Here is a 13015-nt window from a genome sequence, read left to right on the forward strand (position 1 = left end):
TCATTATTTTAAAAGAATGAATTCCTATCCTGATTCTCCATTGAATTTGGATTGATTAAAAGACATTGATTATTTTCATCAAAAATCCTTCTGTAGAAGCAAAGAAAAGAAAAATAGATATTGATAAATGAAGAAGGATGAAGACGAGGAGAAAATATGCAACAAAAAGAATAAATGAAGAAAAATAATTGAAAATGACGAAGAAGGAGACAGCTTAGCAAATTCAAGGAATTGGTGAAAAAAACAATTTTAAAAGGTTAATGAATCAACTCATATAGTTATTATACATATGCTGAGGTGGATGAAATTTTATAGGAACATAATGAAACACCTAGAAATGATATGATGCAAATATTTAATCTCCTTAACATCGAAATGTTTTTCGATAAACATTTAATGATATTCATTTGATAAAAGTTGTACATCTAACAACTCAATTATGAACCTTATAAAAATATGATACTTAATATATGTTATTAACCATTCTCTATGGTATTAAAATGAATGTCAATCAAGGGAATTATGTTCCCATTCAAAAGCTAAATAAGGTATTATTTTACTTTTATTAAAGATTAAGGTGTTAAAAGTATAGGAGAATAGTAACTTTGTTAAGATTCAATTCTCCACCTTGTAATCACCTAATTCCTTTTTCCCTTATCCTACCCCTAATTTTATCAAAACAATATACCAATTCCGTAAAGTGAGTCTGGAGAATAGAATATATGTAGACCTTATACTAGTTTAAATAGAGAAAGATTAATTTCGATAGATCCCGATTCATAAAAAATCAGTTGAAAGCAATATATTAATTTACTCGGAGAGAAAAAAAAGTGAATAAAACGATACAATCACCCTCAAAATGTGCATTTCTTGTTGGTTACTTACTGTGCTTGATGTTTCTTGAATCAATATGCCATTATATATTGATCATTAATTTGCTCATATAAAATGTTATTAAGATGAAAATCAGATACTTCTCGATATAAAATTAAACAACAAATATCCAAGTCTCTTTCTTATTAGATACAAGAGAAATTTCTCAATTGATGGTTCAACAGTAATAGGTATGGTAACTTTGTTAAATCATCACAAAGAGGCAGAGGCTAAGCCAGAACATCTATGTTCCTTTCACACAATAGCGTATTTAAAGTCCTACTATGCTAAAGAAGCATGACACATAGGGTGTTGGAGAAGATTTAGATCACAGAGCACAACAAACCGCTAAACCAGTGTGTGTGACTTTGCTCACCTATCATGAGTTTGACTTGCGCAAATGGTATTTGGAGGAAAGGCATGATTTTCTCTCAGCAGTAGTAAAGTTTATAACCAAATTCTATATAAATTATGCAAGAGAGTCATAACCAATTTAATACAAAAAAACGAATTTTGCATAGATAAATAACCAAAAACATCACTAAACAGAAAAGAAGTAAAAGAAAAAAGCAGAACGGAGACAAATACAGCGGAAAACATTACAAAGCAGAAAAGATTTGCACAATGAGACTCTGAAAGCTCCTTTATTACGATAATACCAAAATATCAAGTAAGTGCACTCGTATTTATCTTTATTTTGATACTTGTGGTCCTCTTGAATTCTCTTTTTCCCTATTTCTTTCTGGAATTTGTGGAATATGGCATTTATTATTTGTTAGAACAGACAAAGAAATTACAAAACATACTATTCTTTTTTTGATAAATAGAGAAAAAAACAGAGCAAACTAAAGAAAATAATAGAGAAGAGAAAAGAATAACCCTGCACCAGCAGTGCAGTTGAGTAGCAGCAGAGAAAATAGAGATAAGAAGAAGAGGAGAAGATAGAATAAAAAATAAGAGAAGAACTTACCTCGAAGAGAAGTCACAGGCTCCTAGCAGTCGAACTCTAAGCAGATGTTTAGGAAGAGAAATCCCATGAGTATGTTTTTACAAAAATTTTAATATAAAACCCGTCGCAGCAATCGAACTCGCTAATACGCGCCTTTCGTTCCTTTCTCTCTTCTCGCTTCAGTCATATAAGCGCTCACTTTTTCTTCTATTCCCGCTTCAGAAAACCAATATAGCTTAGCTCCACCTTGTCCAACATTCCGCCCCATACAACAAAGTTGGTCAAACTCTATAGAACCTGACTTTAAGTTTTGGTGGCAGCTTCTCTTAATCACACAAGACCTTAGAAGCGAACTCTATTTCATCCACTTGGCAACAATATGATCTGTGATATCATTCCCGTATCTTTAGAGAATAGACCCAAGATACTTGATACTTCCTCTCGTTTGGATGTCCTGGTATCAAGCCTCACTTCCCTGTGAGTCTCATGGTTACGTCAGTAAACTTCCCCTCAATAAAACGGTAGCTAAGACAATAATAGGATATCTGCATTTCAAGAACAAGGAAATCTTTTTTAAGATGAGTCATTATCATCTCACCAAAAAATTGTGAATCTATTTTTCAGGACTAATTTTGAGATAACGACCTCATAAATTGACATCAAAACTGCCAAGAAAAACATGAGAAACATTCATGATTTGGCAACTCACTAAGGTGTGCTCAAACAAACTATTGGGAAGTCTTTGGAAATTGATTTTCATTTCAGTTCTTTCTGGAAAAGAAAGTTAATGAAACAGTTTAGGAGAAGAGGGCCAAATTGATAATATTTAGAATTTGGGGCTAATGCAGAAGTTGGTTCAATTTTGGTTTGAGTAAAAGAAAAAAGACAAGTTTTTTTTGTTTTGTTTTCTTTTAAAAATGTTTGTTTGTTCTTCTAGAAAACAATTTAGTTCCTGATAATCAACAAACATGGTTTGTTCTTTTTAAGATCCTCTTTTACCAAGGCAACATTGCCTTCAGAATATCTGAAATCGAGGAGCCAGAGTCTTAAAGAATATTTCCAAGGAAATAGCCAGCTCTATGTTAATACCTATATCTTCTTAATTTAATTCACAAGTTGAGGCATACATACCTAATAAGAAATTTATCCATTTATCAGTCACAGAGCCACCTGTATGGACTTCAACTCTCACCTGCAGAGTAAGAATGAGAACCCCATATATTTAGGCAAAACGGTCGATTTGATTATTGTACCAGTGCAAGGGGAAATGGATGTAAAAAAGCATTATTGAAAATAAATAGAATGTAGTAGTTCTTTCTGGGTGTAAGAAAGCATTATTGGAAAGAAATTGAAGTTAATGACAAATCTATCATAATTCATCAATTTCCATAAAAGGACCAGCTATAGTACCAAATTCTTAACTGTCTATATATATTGTGATTCATCACCTCACTCAGACATTTTACATTTTGAGAGCAAATCAAACTTTTCAGGTTAGCAGCAGCAAATTCAACCTAATTTGAACTGATCTTATGGGTAGAGGAGGTCCATGTCTCCATTGTGGCATCAAGAGTAAGTTCTACACACAACCTATATCCCATCTTTTATGTTTACCAATAATCTCATGCTTTACAGGATACTTAACTAGGTTATGCTTAAGATTTATGTACTTGTTCAGCAAATGAATTTTGAAGACTCACATGCATAAATGTTAAATACCCAAATTTCCACCCAGATTTCCATAAAATGGTGCATCTGCTAAAAAATAAAACATCGAGTACAGTACTTTTTTCATTGATCAAGCCAAATGTTTATTAATTTTCAGTACATCTGCTATTAGTCTGAAAGGAACTGAGGTCATTAAGGATAAATTGTGGATTTGGTCCCCAATCCCTACCACCCATGCACATCTAGTTCCCAATTATTTAATCTTTTGAAAACCATTGTCCTAACTTTTTAGATGATGTACCCCCAAAACACCACTCTTCACCACTCACTAGGGTTTTTACACGCACCACAAGCATGAACAACCCCTTACCACATACAACAATGTAGGTCTAACCACCACTTTATGGAACATACCTTTAAGCCATGGCAACACATTTTTATCACAAAGTACCCCGGGATGCATGCCTTCAATTTACCCACCCTACTCCAATATGATGTGCGACATCATAAGCCTCTAACTAAGGACCCAAGATACTTGAAGCTTCCTCTTGTGGTCTTGAATAGGATTTGTGAGTCATTCCTCACTTCCACCTCTTCTTCAAGTTACGTCATTGAAGTTACACACGAAAGACGTTTTAGCTTTGCTTAACCTAAAAACTTTATTCTGTAAGATCTGTCCCAGAACTTCCAGTTTTTCGTTTAACTCCACCCCATGTCTTGTTATTCTATACTATGTCATCTGGAATGGCAAAAACCAGAATACCCTTCATTGAATATATCGTGTCAATTCATCCATCACTATGGCAAAAGGGAGCAGGCTAAGGGTCGATCTCTAGTGCAACCCCATCATAACCGAAAAGTGTTCCAAGCCTCCTCCCAATAATATTAGATGTTGGCAGCCACGCTACAAAAAGTCTCAATGGTGCACTTAATTAAATATTTGGTTATTTACTTAGAGGACCTAGAATCACTTCCTACTCACTACATTTTTTCCTTCTTTTTTTAGGGGTGCACCCGTGTTCTAGAAATCCTAGATTCGTTTGTCTAAATCTGATTTTACCTTAAAAGACTGTGCAGTCCCTTATTGCTGCTTGCTTGTTTACAAATTTCCTTAATCTGATATCGTGTTCATGAATTTATTTCTGCGCTGCTATAAATACTACTGCATTTTTTGGTTCCTATTTTGAACAATATCTTTTCTATAGTTTAATTCTTCTATTTATTATCCTCATTGTATTGCGTGACTGTCAATGTTAAGATTCAGGGTATTTGTCCTTATGGGCTGCCCATTTTTTGTTGTTTATTGCACACTTGATTACTCTATAACTGGTGTTAGTGGCTTCAGGGTTTGATGTAGTTTACGGTCATTTACTTGATTGGCAGCAGGGCCGGGGTGGTGAGGGTACCAAGGGAGATCCTAGGTTCAAAGTTAGGTCTTGATACGTAGGGACATTGACAAGGAAATTGATACAGTTAGTGAAGATTCTTATGAAGAGGAAGATCAATAAAGCTTGTGTACAAGAAACCAAATGGGTAGGAACCAAGGTCAAAGATGTAGATGGATTTAAGTTATGGTACTAAAGAAGATCGAGGAGTAGAAATAGAGTAGGCTTTTAGTAGACAAGGAACTCAAGGAGCAAGCAGTATAAATTAGGAGGGTGAATGATAAGTTAATGTTCATTAAGCTAGTTTTGGGAGGGATATGTGCAGCAAACAGGTTTGGACGAGGAGATCAAAAAAACTTCTTTGTTCTTGGAGGAGTACGACTAGGTTGTCAGAGTTATGAAACTAATTTTATGAGGGGATTTTATAAGTCACATAGGGACCACTTCGAGAGGATATGATGATGTACAAGGCACTTTCGGCTTTAGGGATAGAAAATGAGGAGCTTTCTTTTAAACTTTGAGAAAGCTATCGAGATGATCATAGCTGATTCCAGTTTTTAGAAGAGGGAGGAGATTTTGTAGTGTGGTGGCTAAGACTCATATAGATTCTTTGCTCCCTAGAGAATGTGAAAGAGGTTTATGCAATGACTGGATCTTACGGCCCAACATAAGCTCGTGGTTATAGCTAACTTTAACTTTCTTGTATGGTTCCTTAACATCCTTAAAGTCAATGCATGTTTCACACAAGGAAATTTCCACTTGTTTTTAATATTATACATGCTCTAGTTTCGTGACACTTCCATTCTCTACCTTTGTTTTATAGAAAATCTTTATTGTCAATGATCATTGCGCTTTAGTGTAAACACTAATTAATTTTGAATTCAAACAGAAACCCCCCATTGGAGACCTGGGCCACCTGAAAAACCAGTGCTCTGCAATGCTTGTGGAACAAGGTGGCGCGTTATGGGGACACTACATAACTATATTCCCAGACATGCAAACAGAGAAACACAGAACATGCAGATGGAAGAAACAAATGGTAAAATACTTCCACATATATAGAAAGCACTTAACATGTCCCCGCAAATATGATGCATGTTCTGAATCAAATCCTTTCTTAAGCATACAAGTATTAAGAAAGTGGAAACTCGTATGTTTCTACTCAATTTCTGGCAAATTTCTTTCTTCTGTTTTGCATGACAGTAATCGCAAAACTCTTAGGGCACGTTTAGTTGGGAACGAGTTATCACGGGATTGTTATCCCACCCTCAAAGTGGGAAAAAATAACACTACAATCCCGGGATAACTAATTCCGGGATAAGTTATCCTGTGATCTTATCTACACTGAACATGGGATAAGCTCATCCTAAAATTAATCCCAAGATTAGTTATCCCTTATCTTTCGAACCAAACGAGCCCTTAGTCACAAAGAATTTAAGAGATAGGTGAAATTCGGCAACAAAATCATTGTAGTTGCACCTTACCAAAAAAAGTAATTTTGCAGTGCATAGAATTCTGATTCAAAAAAGAAAAGGAAGAAACAGTTAACCCAATAATACTATTGATTCCAATTACGAACTTCTCTTATTCTATTGATTGGAAATGAATAATTTGAACCACCCCCAAAAAAGGAGCAGAAAACTGGGGAAGAGAATCTACAGACCATACACAACAAATTTAACCGTGAGACAGAAAATTTTATCAGCATGCTTCCACTGTCCAAGTGGTTGTTTTATGTTGGTATAATATTCAAAAAAATCATTTACACCATGAGCTCTAAGAACACTTGATAAGCATGTATCTTATTCACGATACATGAATTTATTTTTTGCAGGAAATTGCTTTCGTTTTCCAATTATTGTGATGTGCATGTCAAATTATATAATGTCAAATCACATTCAGGATTTTACCAAATAAGCCGTAGGGAACTAATTACTATATGATACGCTACAAGCATAGTCTTTGGTTTCTTTCTTGCTAAATGGTCATTTATTTTAGTGTCTCCCCTAAATTTTGAGAACTAACTTTCCTTTACTCAGTGAACTGAAATTGAGGATTTTCAATAAAGATATGAACGAACAAGTCCAGCTATATTTTAATCATACAAATAATACTAGCTTGACCAAAATAAATCTGTTGTATTAATACCTTATTGTTTTATGTGCACTTAACATTTACCTTTTGTTGGGAGAAGCAGACAAAGATCCTATCTGGAATCCTAATAGTGTCCCAAAAAGAAAGAGATCAGAGCTTGCACAACACATTTTGTCACGTGTCGAAAGACTCCGGAGGCAACTTTATAACATTCTACAGGAACCAGAATTTGGAAACATACCAGATGGTGGTGAAGATGCTACTATAATTTATGCAAGGAACAAATACGTTCCTCCTAATGAGATTGGTCTTGGAGGTATGCTGCTCGTATCACCAACTACTACTACCGAACGCTGCACGTCTCTATCTCCAATGGCAGAAGATAATGCTTGTTGCTCAATGAATGTTCCAGTAGAAAATCCAAATCTCTAAGTGAATTTGAGGTGCATGCATAAGATTCAATAGGGCAGCCCGGTGCAATTAAGATTCCGCTATGTGGTGGGGTCTTGGGAAAGTTCCGTTTTATTGGGTGGAATTTCCATGAATTAGATATGTCAAATTCTACTTTTTAGATGCATTTAATATGTTAATTCCAATGTTTATCTCTGTGTGCTTACCTACAAGCTTGTTAGTTTTTGTCGACATCGTGGTAGATTTACATTGTGACATCTCAAAGGGCATTTGACTTACATATGCTTGTCATTACAACTTCAATGTCTTGCATTGTACTTTGTTTCAGAATAAATAATAATATAATGGATCATGTCGCTATCCACAATGAAACTACTGGAACTAAGGGTGGAGAACATTATTCCTTATAAAACCCTTTTTCTCTAACCAGGAAAGCAGCAAATTATTGTTACCCGCCAAAAAGGTTTTATTCACAACCTAATAGCTGCATCCTCTAATAAATAACTTAGCATACTCCACACCATCAAATAAATACTGACCAAATTACTACTATCAAAAGATAATTGCAGTAATATTCTTGCTTGGATTGGAAATTTTTACTTGACATATTTATATAGGCGAGTTCTTGGGTTCTCCTAAATTGTCTTAAAATGAAATTCTTCAGTCTTGGATACTGAATCATGAATAAAACATAATTTCAATACGGAATCTTGAATAAAGTTCCAATTAGAAAGAAAAGGGGCAAAAAATTATTTGAAAAGATGTTGGGCTCCTTATCTTCCTCAATCCCTCTAATGCCATAAAAGGATAAGTACATGAAATTCTGTCAATGGTGGCATATAAATGCGCAAGCATGGTAAGATGGAAAAAATATGTGTCGTTGCTGCATCTCGGTAGCAAGAAACTCTCACCTAAAAAAAGAAACTTTCGTAACCAAGTCGACTAAACAATAAAGCGGTTGCTAAGACCATAATAGGATATCTGAATTTCAAGAACAAGGAAATCTTGTTAAGATGCGTCAATATCAACTTACCAAAAAATTATGAGTCTAATTTTCAGGACTAATGTTGAGATAAGGACCTCTTAAAGTGACATTAAAACTGCCAACAAAAACATGAGAACATTCATGATTTGGAAACTCACTATGGTGTGTTCAAACAGTCTATTGGGAAGTTCTTGGGAGTTGATTTACTTTTCATTTCTTTTTGGAAAAGAAGGTTATGAAACAGTAAATTCATTTACAAGAAGAGGTATAAAGTGATAATATTAAGAATTTGGGGGCTAATGTAGAAGTTGGTTCAATTTTGGTTTGAGTAAAACAAAACTGACCAAAAAAATTATTTTGTTTTCTTTTGAAAACTAGGTAAATTACCCGTGCTTCGTGCGGTGGTGAATTATGTCAATAATCTACTTCTGAACATTTGATAATATAAGTGTTTTCGAGAGAGTACAACCCTATGATAAATTTCAAGAATAATTTATCCAAAGAAGATATAAAATGTTTTTTAATCTTAAAACGCAAAAGATTTGATTCTAAGTGTTTATGGATTTTGTTATATATTCTTCATTTTACCGTAGTTCTTCATCACCAACGTCTTTCGAAAATATATGTAATTGTTTCATTGTCTTTATTTGTATTTTCAAAAAGTGGTTCAAACATTTTATTCATCAACTTCGAGAGTTTTTCTGCTTCGCGTGATAGTGAACTATGTCAATAATCTACTTCTGAACATTTGATAATATAAGTGTTTTCGAGAGAGTACAATCCTATGATAAATTTTCAAGAATATTTTATCCAAAGAAGATATGAAAAAAAAAATTAATCTTAAAACTAAAAAAAATTGATTCTTAGTGTTTATGGATTTTGTTATTAATTATTCATTTTACTATGGTTGTTCATCACCAAAGTCTTTCGAAAAGATATGTAATTGTTTCATTGTCTATATTTGTATTTTCAAAAAGTGGTTCAAACATTTTATTCATCAACTGCAAGAATTTTTCTCATATTCAAGGCCTCTACATACAGAATCTAAATATTATACATCTTATATAATTAGGTGTGTACTTGATAAGTTTATTATACATCTTGGATTTCAATGCAATAACATATGTCAACCAAATAATTTGGATTAAATGATGTCTTCGCAAGTCCCTTATTCAAAATATCGGCAGTCGATGACACTAATTTGTTGTTGTTTAGGTTTCGATCAACATGGTAAAAACTTTATTTTTTGTAACTTTTAATCTAAAGTTTATAAGGAGATAATTATTTCTTTAATATTTCATTGATATAGATTCATCCTACTTTGAGGGGTGATTCGTTGACTCCAACTCAACATTGAACCCCAAACGTTTGATTAAGATTGAGTATAATACTTACCATCCCACTAAATTCCTTTATTTTTAGGTTGTCACTAATCGATTGAATGTCTCGATGAGATGGAAAGTTGAATAAATAAAACTCCAAGTTAGTGTGGAACCACCATTACTTTTGAACACTCAAAGTCCCTTCTTGGACATCGCATGGATCTTTTAGCCACTGAAAACTCTATAAAGATCAAAGTCATTTATTTTAGGGAAAAGGGTCTGATATACCCCAACTTTGTCATTTGGAGCTGATATATCCCTCGTTATAAAAGTGGCTCATATATACCCTTACCGTTATACAAACGGCTCACATATACCTCTGCCGTTGCAAAATGGCTCACATATACCCTTCATTTAGCGGAAGTTAAAAAATTAGTTTTAAATTTATATTTATTAATTCTAATTTTAAAAAAAAAAATTATTTAGGGGTATATATGATTCTTCTATCAAAGTTCAAGGTATATTTTAATTTTCATACATAAATTATTTTTTGACTTCTTTTATTATATTTATTTGAGTTTCTTATTCTTATTTTGTTTTTTTCTTTCATTCCTTAGTTTAAAGAAAAAAAATTAAACTATCTTTTTAGTGTGAATTGTAATTTAATTTCGTATTCGAAGAAAAAATTTGGTCTATCTACAATAAGTTTTACAAGAATATTAGTGAAACATAAATAAATCTGATTATCAAAATAATAATTATAAATTAGTCATTGAAATAAAAAAAAGTCAAAAAAATATGTTGACGAGGATTAAATTTACTCATATAGGATTATATTTTTTAGAAAAAAATAATAAAAAATAAAAATAAAATTATTATTTTTTTCATTTCCGTTAGAGCAAAAGGGTATATGTGAGTCATTTGTTTACAAGTAGGGGTATATATGAGTCACTTTCATAACAAGGGGCATATCAGCTGTAAATGACAAAGTTGAGGGGTATATCAGACCCTTTTCCCTTTATTTTACAAGTTAAAGAATTCTAATCTACATGACACCAATAGTCTAATGATTACATTAAATTTTTTATTAACAGATCTTTACTTCAGCATAATGATCAAAAGCATAAACATAAACAACAAAGTTTAAAACATGTACTCAAAAAAAATTAATAAATAAGCATAAACTAATGATTATAAAAAAAAATAACAGGATCTTTAATAATAAAATGAAACATAAAGCAAAAGGTTGAACCCACTGAATGCACATTATCCCCTTAAGAAATTTTTTTCATTCTAATACCCGAGGTTTAAAGGAATAGATCCTCTCAGAACAGAACGATTCTAAGTGTTTTGATACAAAATCAATAGTGTCAGTGAGCCAGTAAACAGGAGCAAAGTGCACAAATATTTAATTGTGCAGCAGTTGAAGAAAAAGTTCAGAATTTTTTTGTGTTAAATGATAGAAAATCCCTCTATTTATAGACAACAAAGGATAGGGTGGATCAATGTTTATGGTGCCTTATCAAAAAAGTCAAAACTCTTTGGACAAGTCACAATTTTTCATAAAAGTCTCAATTTTTAATAAAAGATGCAACTTTTCATAAAAGACACAGCTCTTCATTAAAGTCGCAACTCTTCGTAAAAGTCGCAACTTTTCATAAAAAGTCGCAAATTTTTTCATAAAAGTCGTGACTTTTCATGAAAGAGAAAACTAAGGGCCCGTTTTGATGGGCTTAATAAAAGCAGCTTTAAAAAAGTACTTTTGAAAGTGCTGAAACTTATTTTTAAAATAAGCAGTTATGCGTTTGGATAAAAGTGCTGAAGTTGTTATGTCAAACGTGAAAAGGGAAAAATAGAAGAAAGAGATGTTAGGGTTATATGGGTAATTTGGAGATTGTATAAAAATATTAAGGGAAAAAACATAAAAATGTGGTCAACTTAAAACAGCTTATAAGCTAAAAAAAAAAAAGCACCCCTACCCCAGCTTTTAACTTTTGGCTTAAAATAAGTTTTTTTTAACTTAAAATAAGCTATTTTGAGTATTGCCAAACATTTAAATAAGTCAAAAATCAGCTTTTAAGTCAGTTTGACCAGCTTTTAAGCTGAGCCAAACAGGCTCTAATTTTGGAAATAAATAAGTTAAAAGGGAATTCTGGTTTGTGGTGGCACCACATAGGGGGGCCTAGGGTTCACTTTTATATAAATATATGATATGATGTTTGTTTGTTCTTCTAGAAAACAATTGTCCTGATAACAAACAAATGTGGTTTGTTCTTTCTAAAACTCTTTTTTACTAGGCCAACATTGCCTTAAGATGCTTGAACTTTTGCAAACCTCACAATACTGTGATTTTCGGGTGCATCAGATTATCAGAATCAATGAGCCAAAGTCTTGAAAAAAAATTTCAAGGAAATAGCCAGGTCTATGTTAATATATGTATCTTCTCAATTTATTTCACAAGTTGAGGCATACTCACCAAATAAGAAATTTATCCAATTATCAGTCATGGAGCCACCAGTATGAACTTCAATTCTCACCTGCATATTATTAATGAAACCATCTTATATTTAGGCAAAATGATCGATGGATTATTGTACTAGTGCAAGGGGGGAAATGGATGTAAAAACATTATTGGATATAAATTGAATGTAGTCATTCTTTTCTAGATCTTCTCTCAGTAATGTAATCTGAGGGCCTTCCTTTGATTTTTCAATACTTAATCTGATTCCACAATCGCAGGAAAAATTGCATTATGCATCCTTATTATTTGGAAACTTTTATTTTCTCACCCTTAGATATTTGAATTATCGTCTTGAAACTATTAACACTTCCTTGACCTAAGATTCATTGCTTAATAAGCCTTGACCAAATCCAGCATTCACCCCACGCACACCACGCCCCAAATCACAATCCTTTTTTCATTTGATAGAGAATCTAAGACTTCTCTCATTGGAGTTCTAGATTATATAGTTGAGAAATTACCGTAATCAAAGTTGATGAGCTGTCGTGAGGGGAAAAAAGAATAATTCAGAATAGAGAAAGAAGTTAATGAAAAATCTATCATAATCCATCTATTTCCATATAAAGGACCAGCTGTAGTCTACCAAATTCTTATCTGTCTATATATTTTGTGACCCGTCCCTCACAGACATTTCAGATTTTGAGAGCAAATCGAACTCTAATAGTTAGAAGCAGCAAATTCAACCTGATTTGAACTGAATCATTCATAATCAGATCTTATGGTGAAACAAGGTCCATGTCACCATTGTGGCATCAAGCGTATATTCTATTCACCCCCTATATCCCATCTTTTATTTTTTATCAACAA

At 33.0% G+C, this 13015-nt stretch overlaps 2 protein-coding genes across 28 annotated transcripts in view; one reads left to right on the forward strand and one right to left on the reverse strand.

Moving 5' to 3' along the window:
• The window catches only part of LOC104645291 (uncharacterized), a 68680-nt gene that overhangs the window by 40984 nt on the left and 14681 nt on the right, over positions 1–13015 (reverse strand). For 23 of the 27 annotated variants that reach the window (XM_069292909.1, XM_069292911.1, XM_026027843.2 and 20 more), the window contains 3 exons: positions 12164–12224; positions 2954–3014; positions 1844–2367 (listed from right to left, as the gene is read on the reverse strand). The gene's annotated coding sequence lies outside the window, so the exon portion shown is untranslated. The remainder of the gene's footprint in view (positions 1–1843; positions 2368–2953; positions 3015–12163; positions 12225–13015) is intronic. The other 4 variants (XM_069292914.1, XM_069292913.1, XM_069292912.1 and 1 more) reach the window with 1 other exon arrangement.
• On the forward strand, positions 5371–7401 carry LOC138347289 (uncharacterized). Its single transcript, XM_069295209.1, has 3 exons — positions 5371–5428; positions 5765–5914; positions 7073–7401. The coding sequence occupies exons 1-3, from the start codon at positions 5371–5373 to the stop codon at positions 7399–7401; spliced, it is 537 nt and encodes a 178-aa protein (XP_069151310.1).

The sequence above is a fragment of the Solanum lycopersicum genome, chromosome 1 (genome assembly GCF_036512215.1).
Source record: "Solanum lycopersicum chromosome 1, SLM_r2.1".
NCBI classification, from domain to species: Eukaryota; Viridiplantae; Streptophyta; class Magnoliopsida; order Solanales; family Solanaceae; genus Solanum; species Solanum lycopersicum.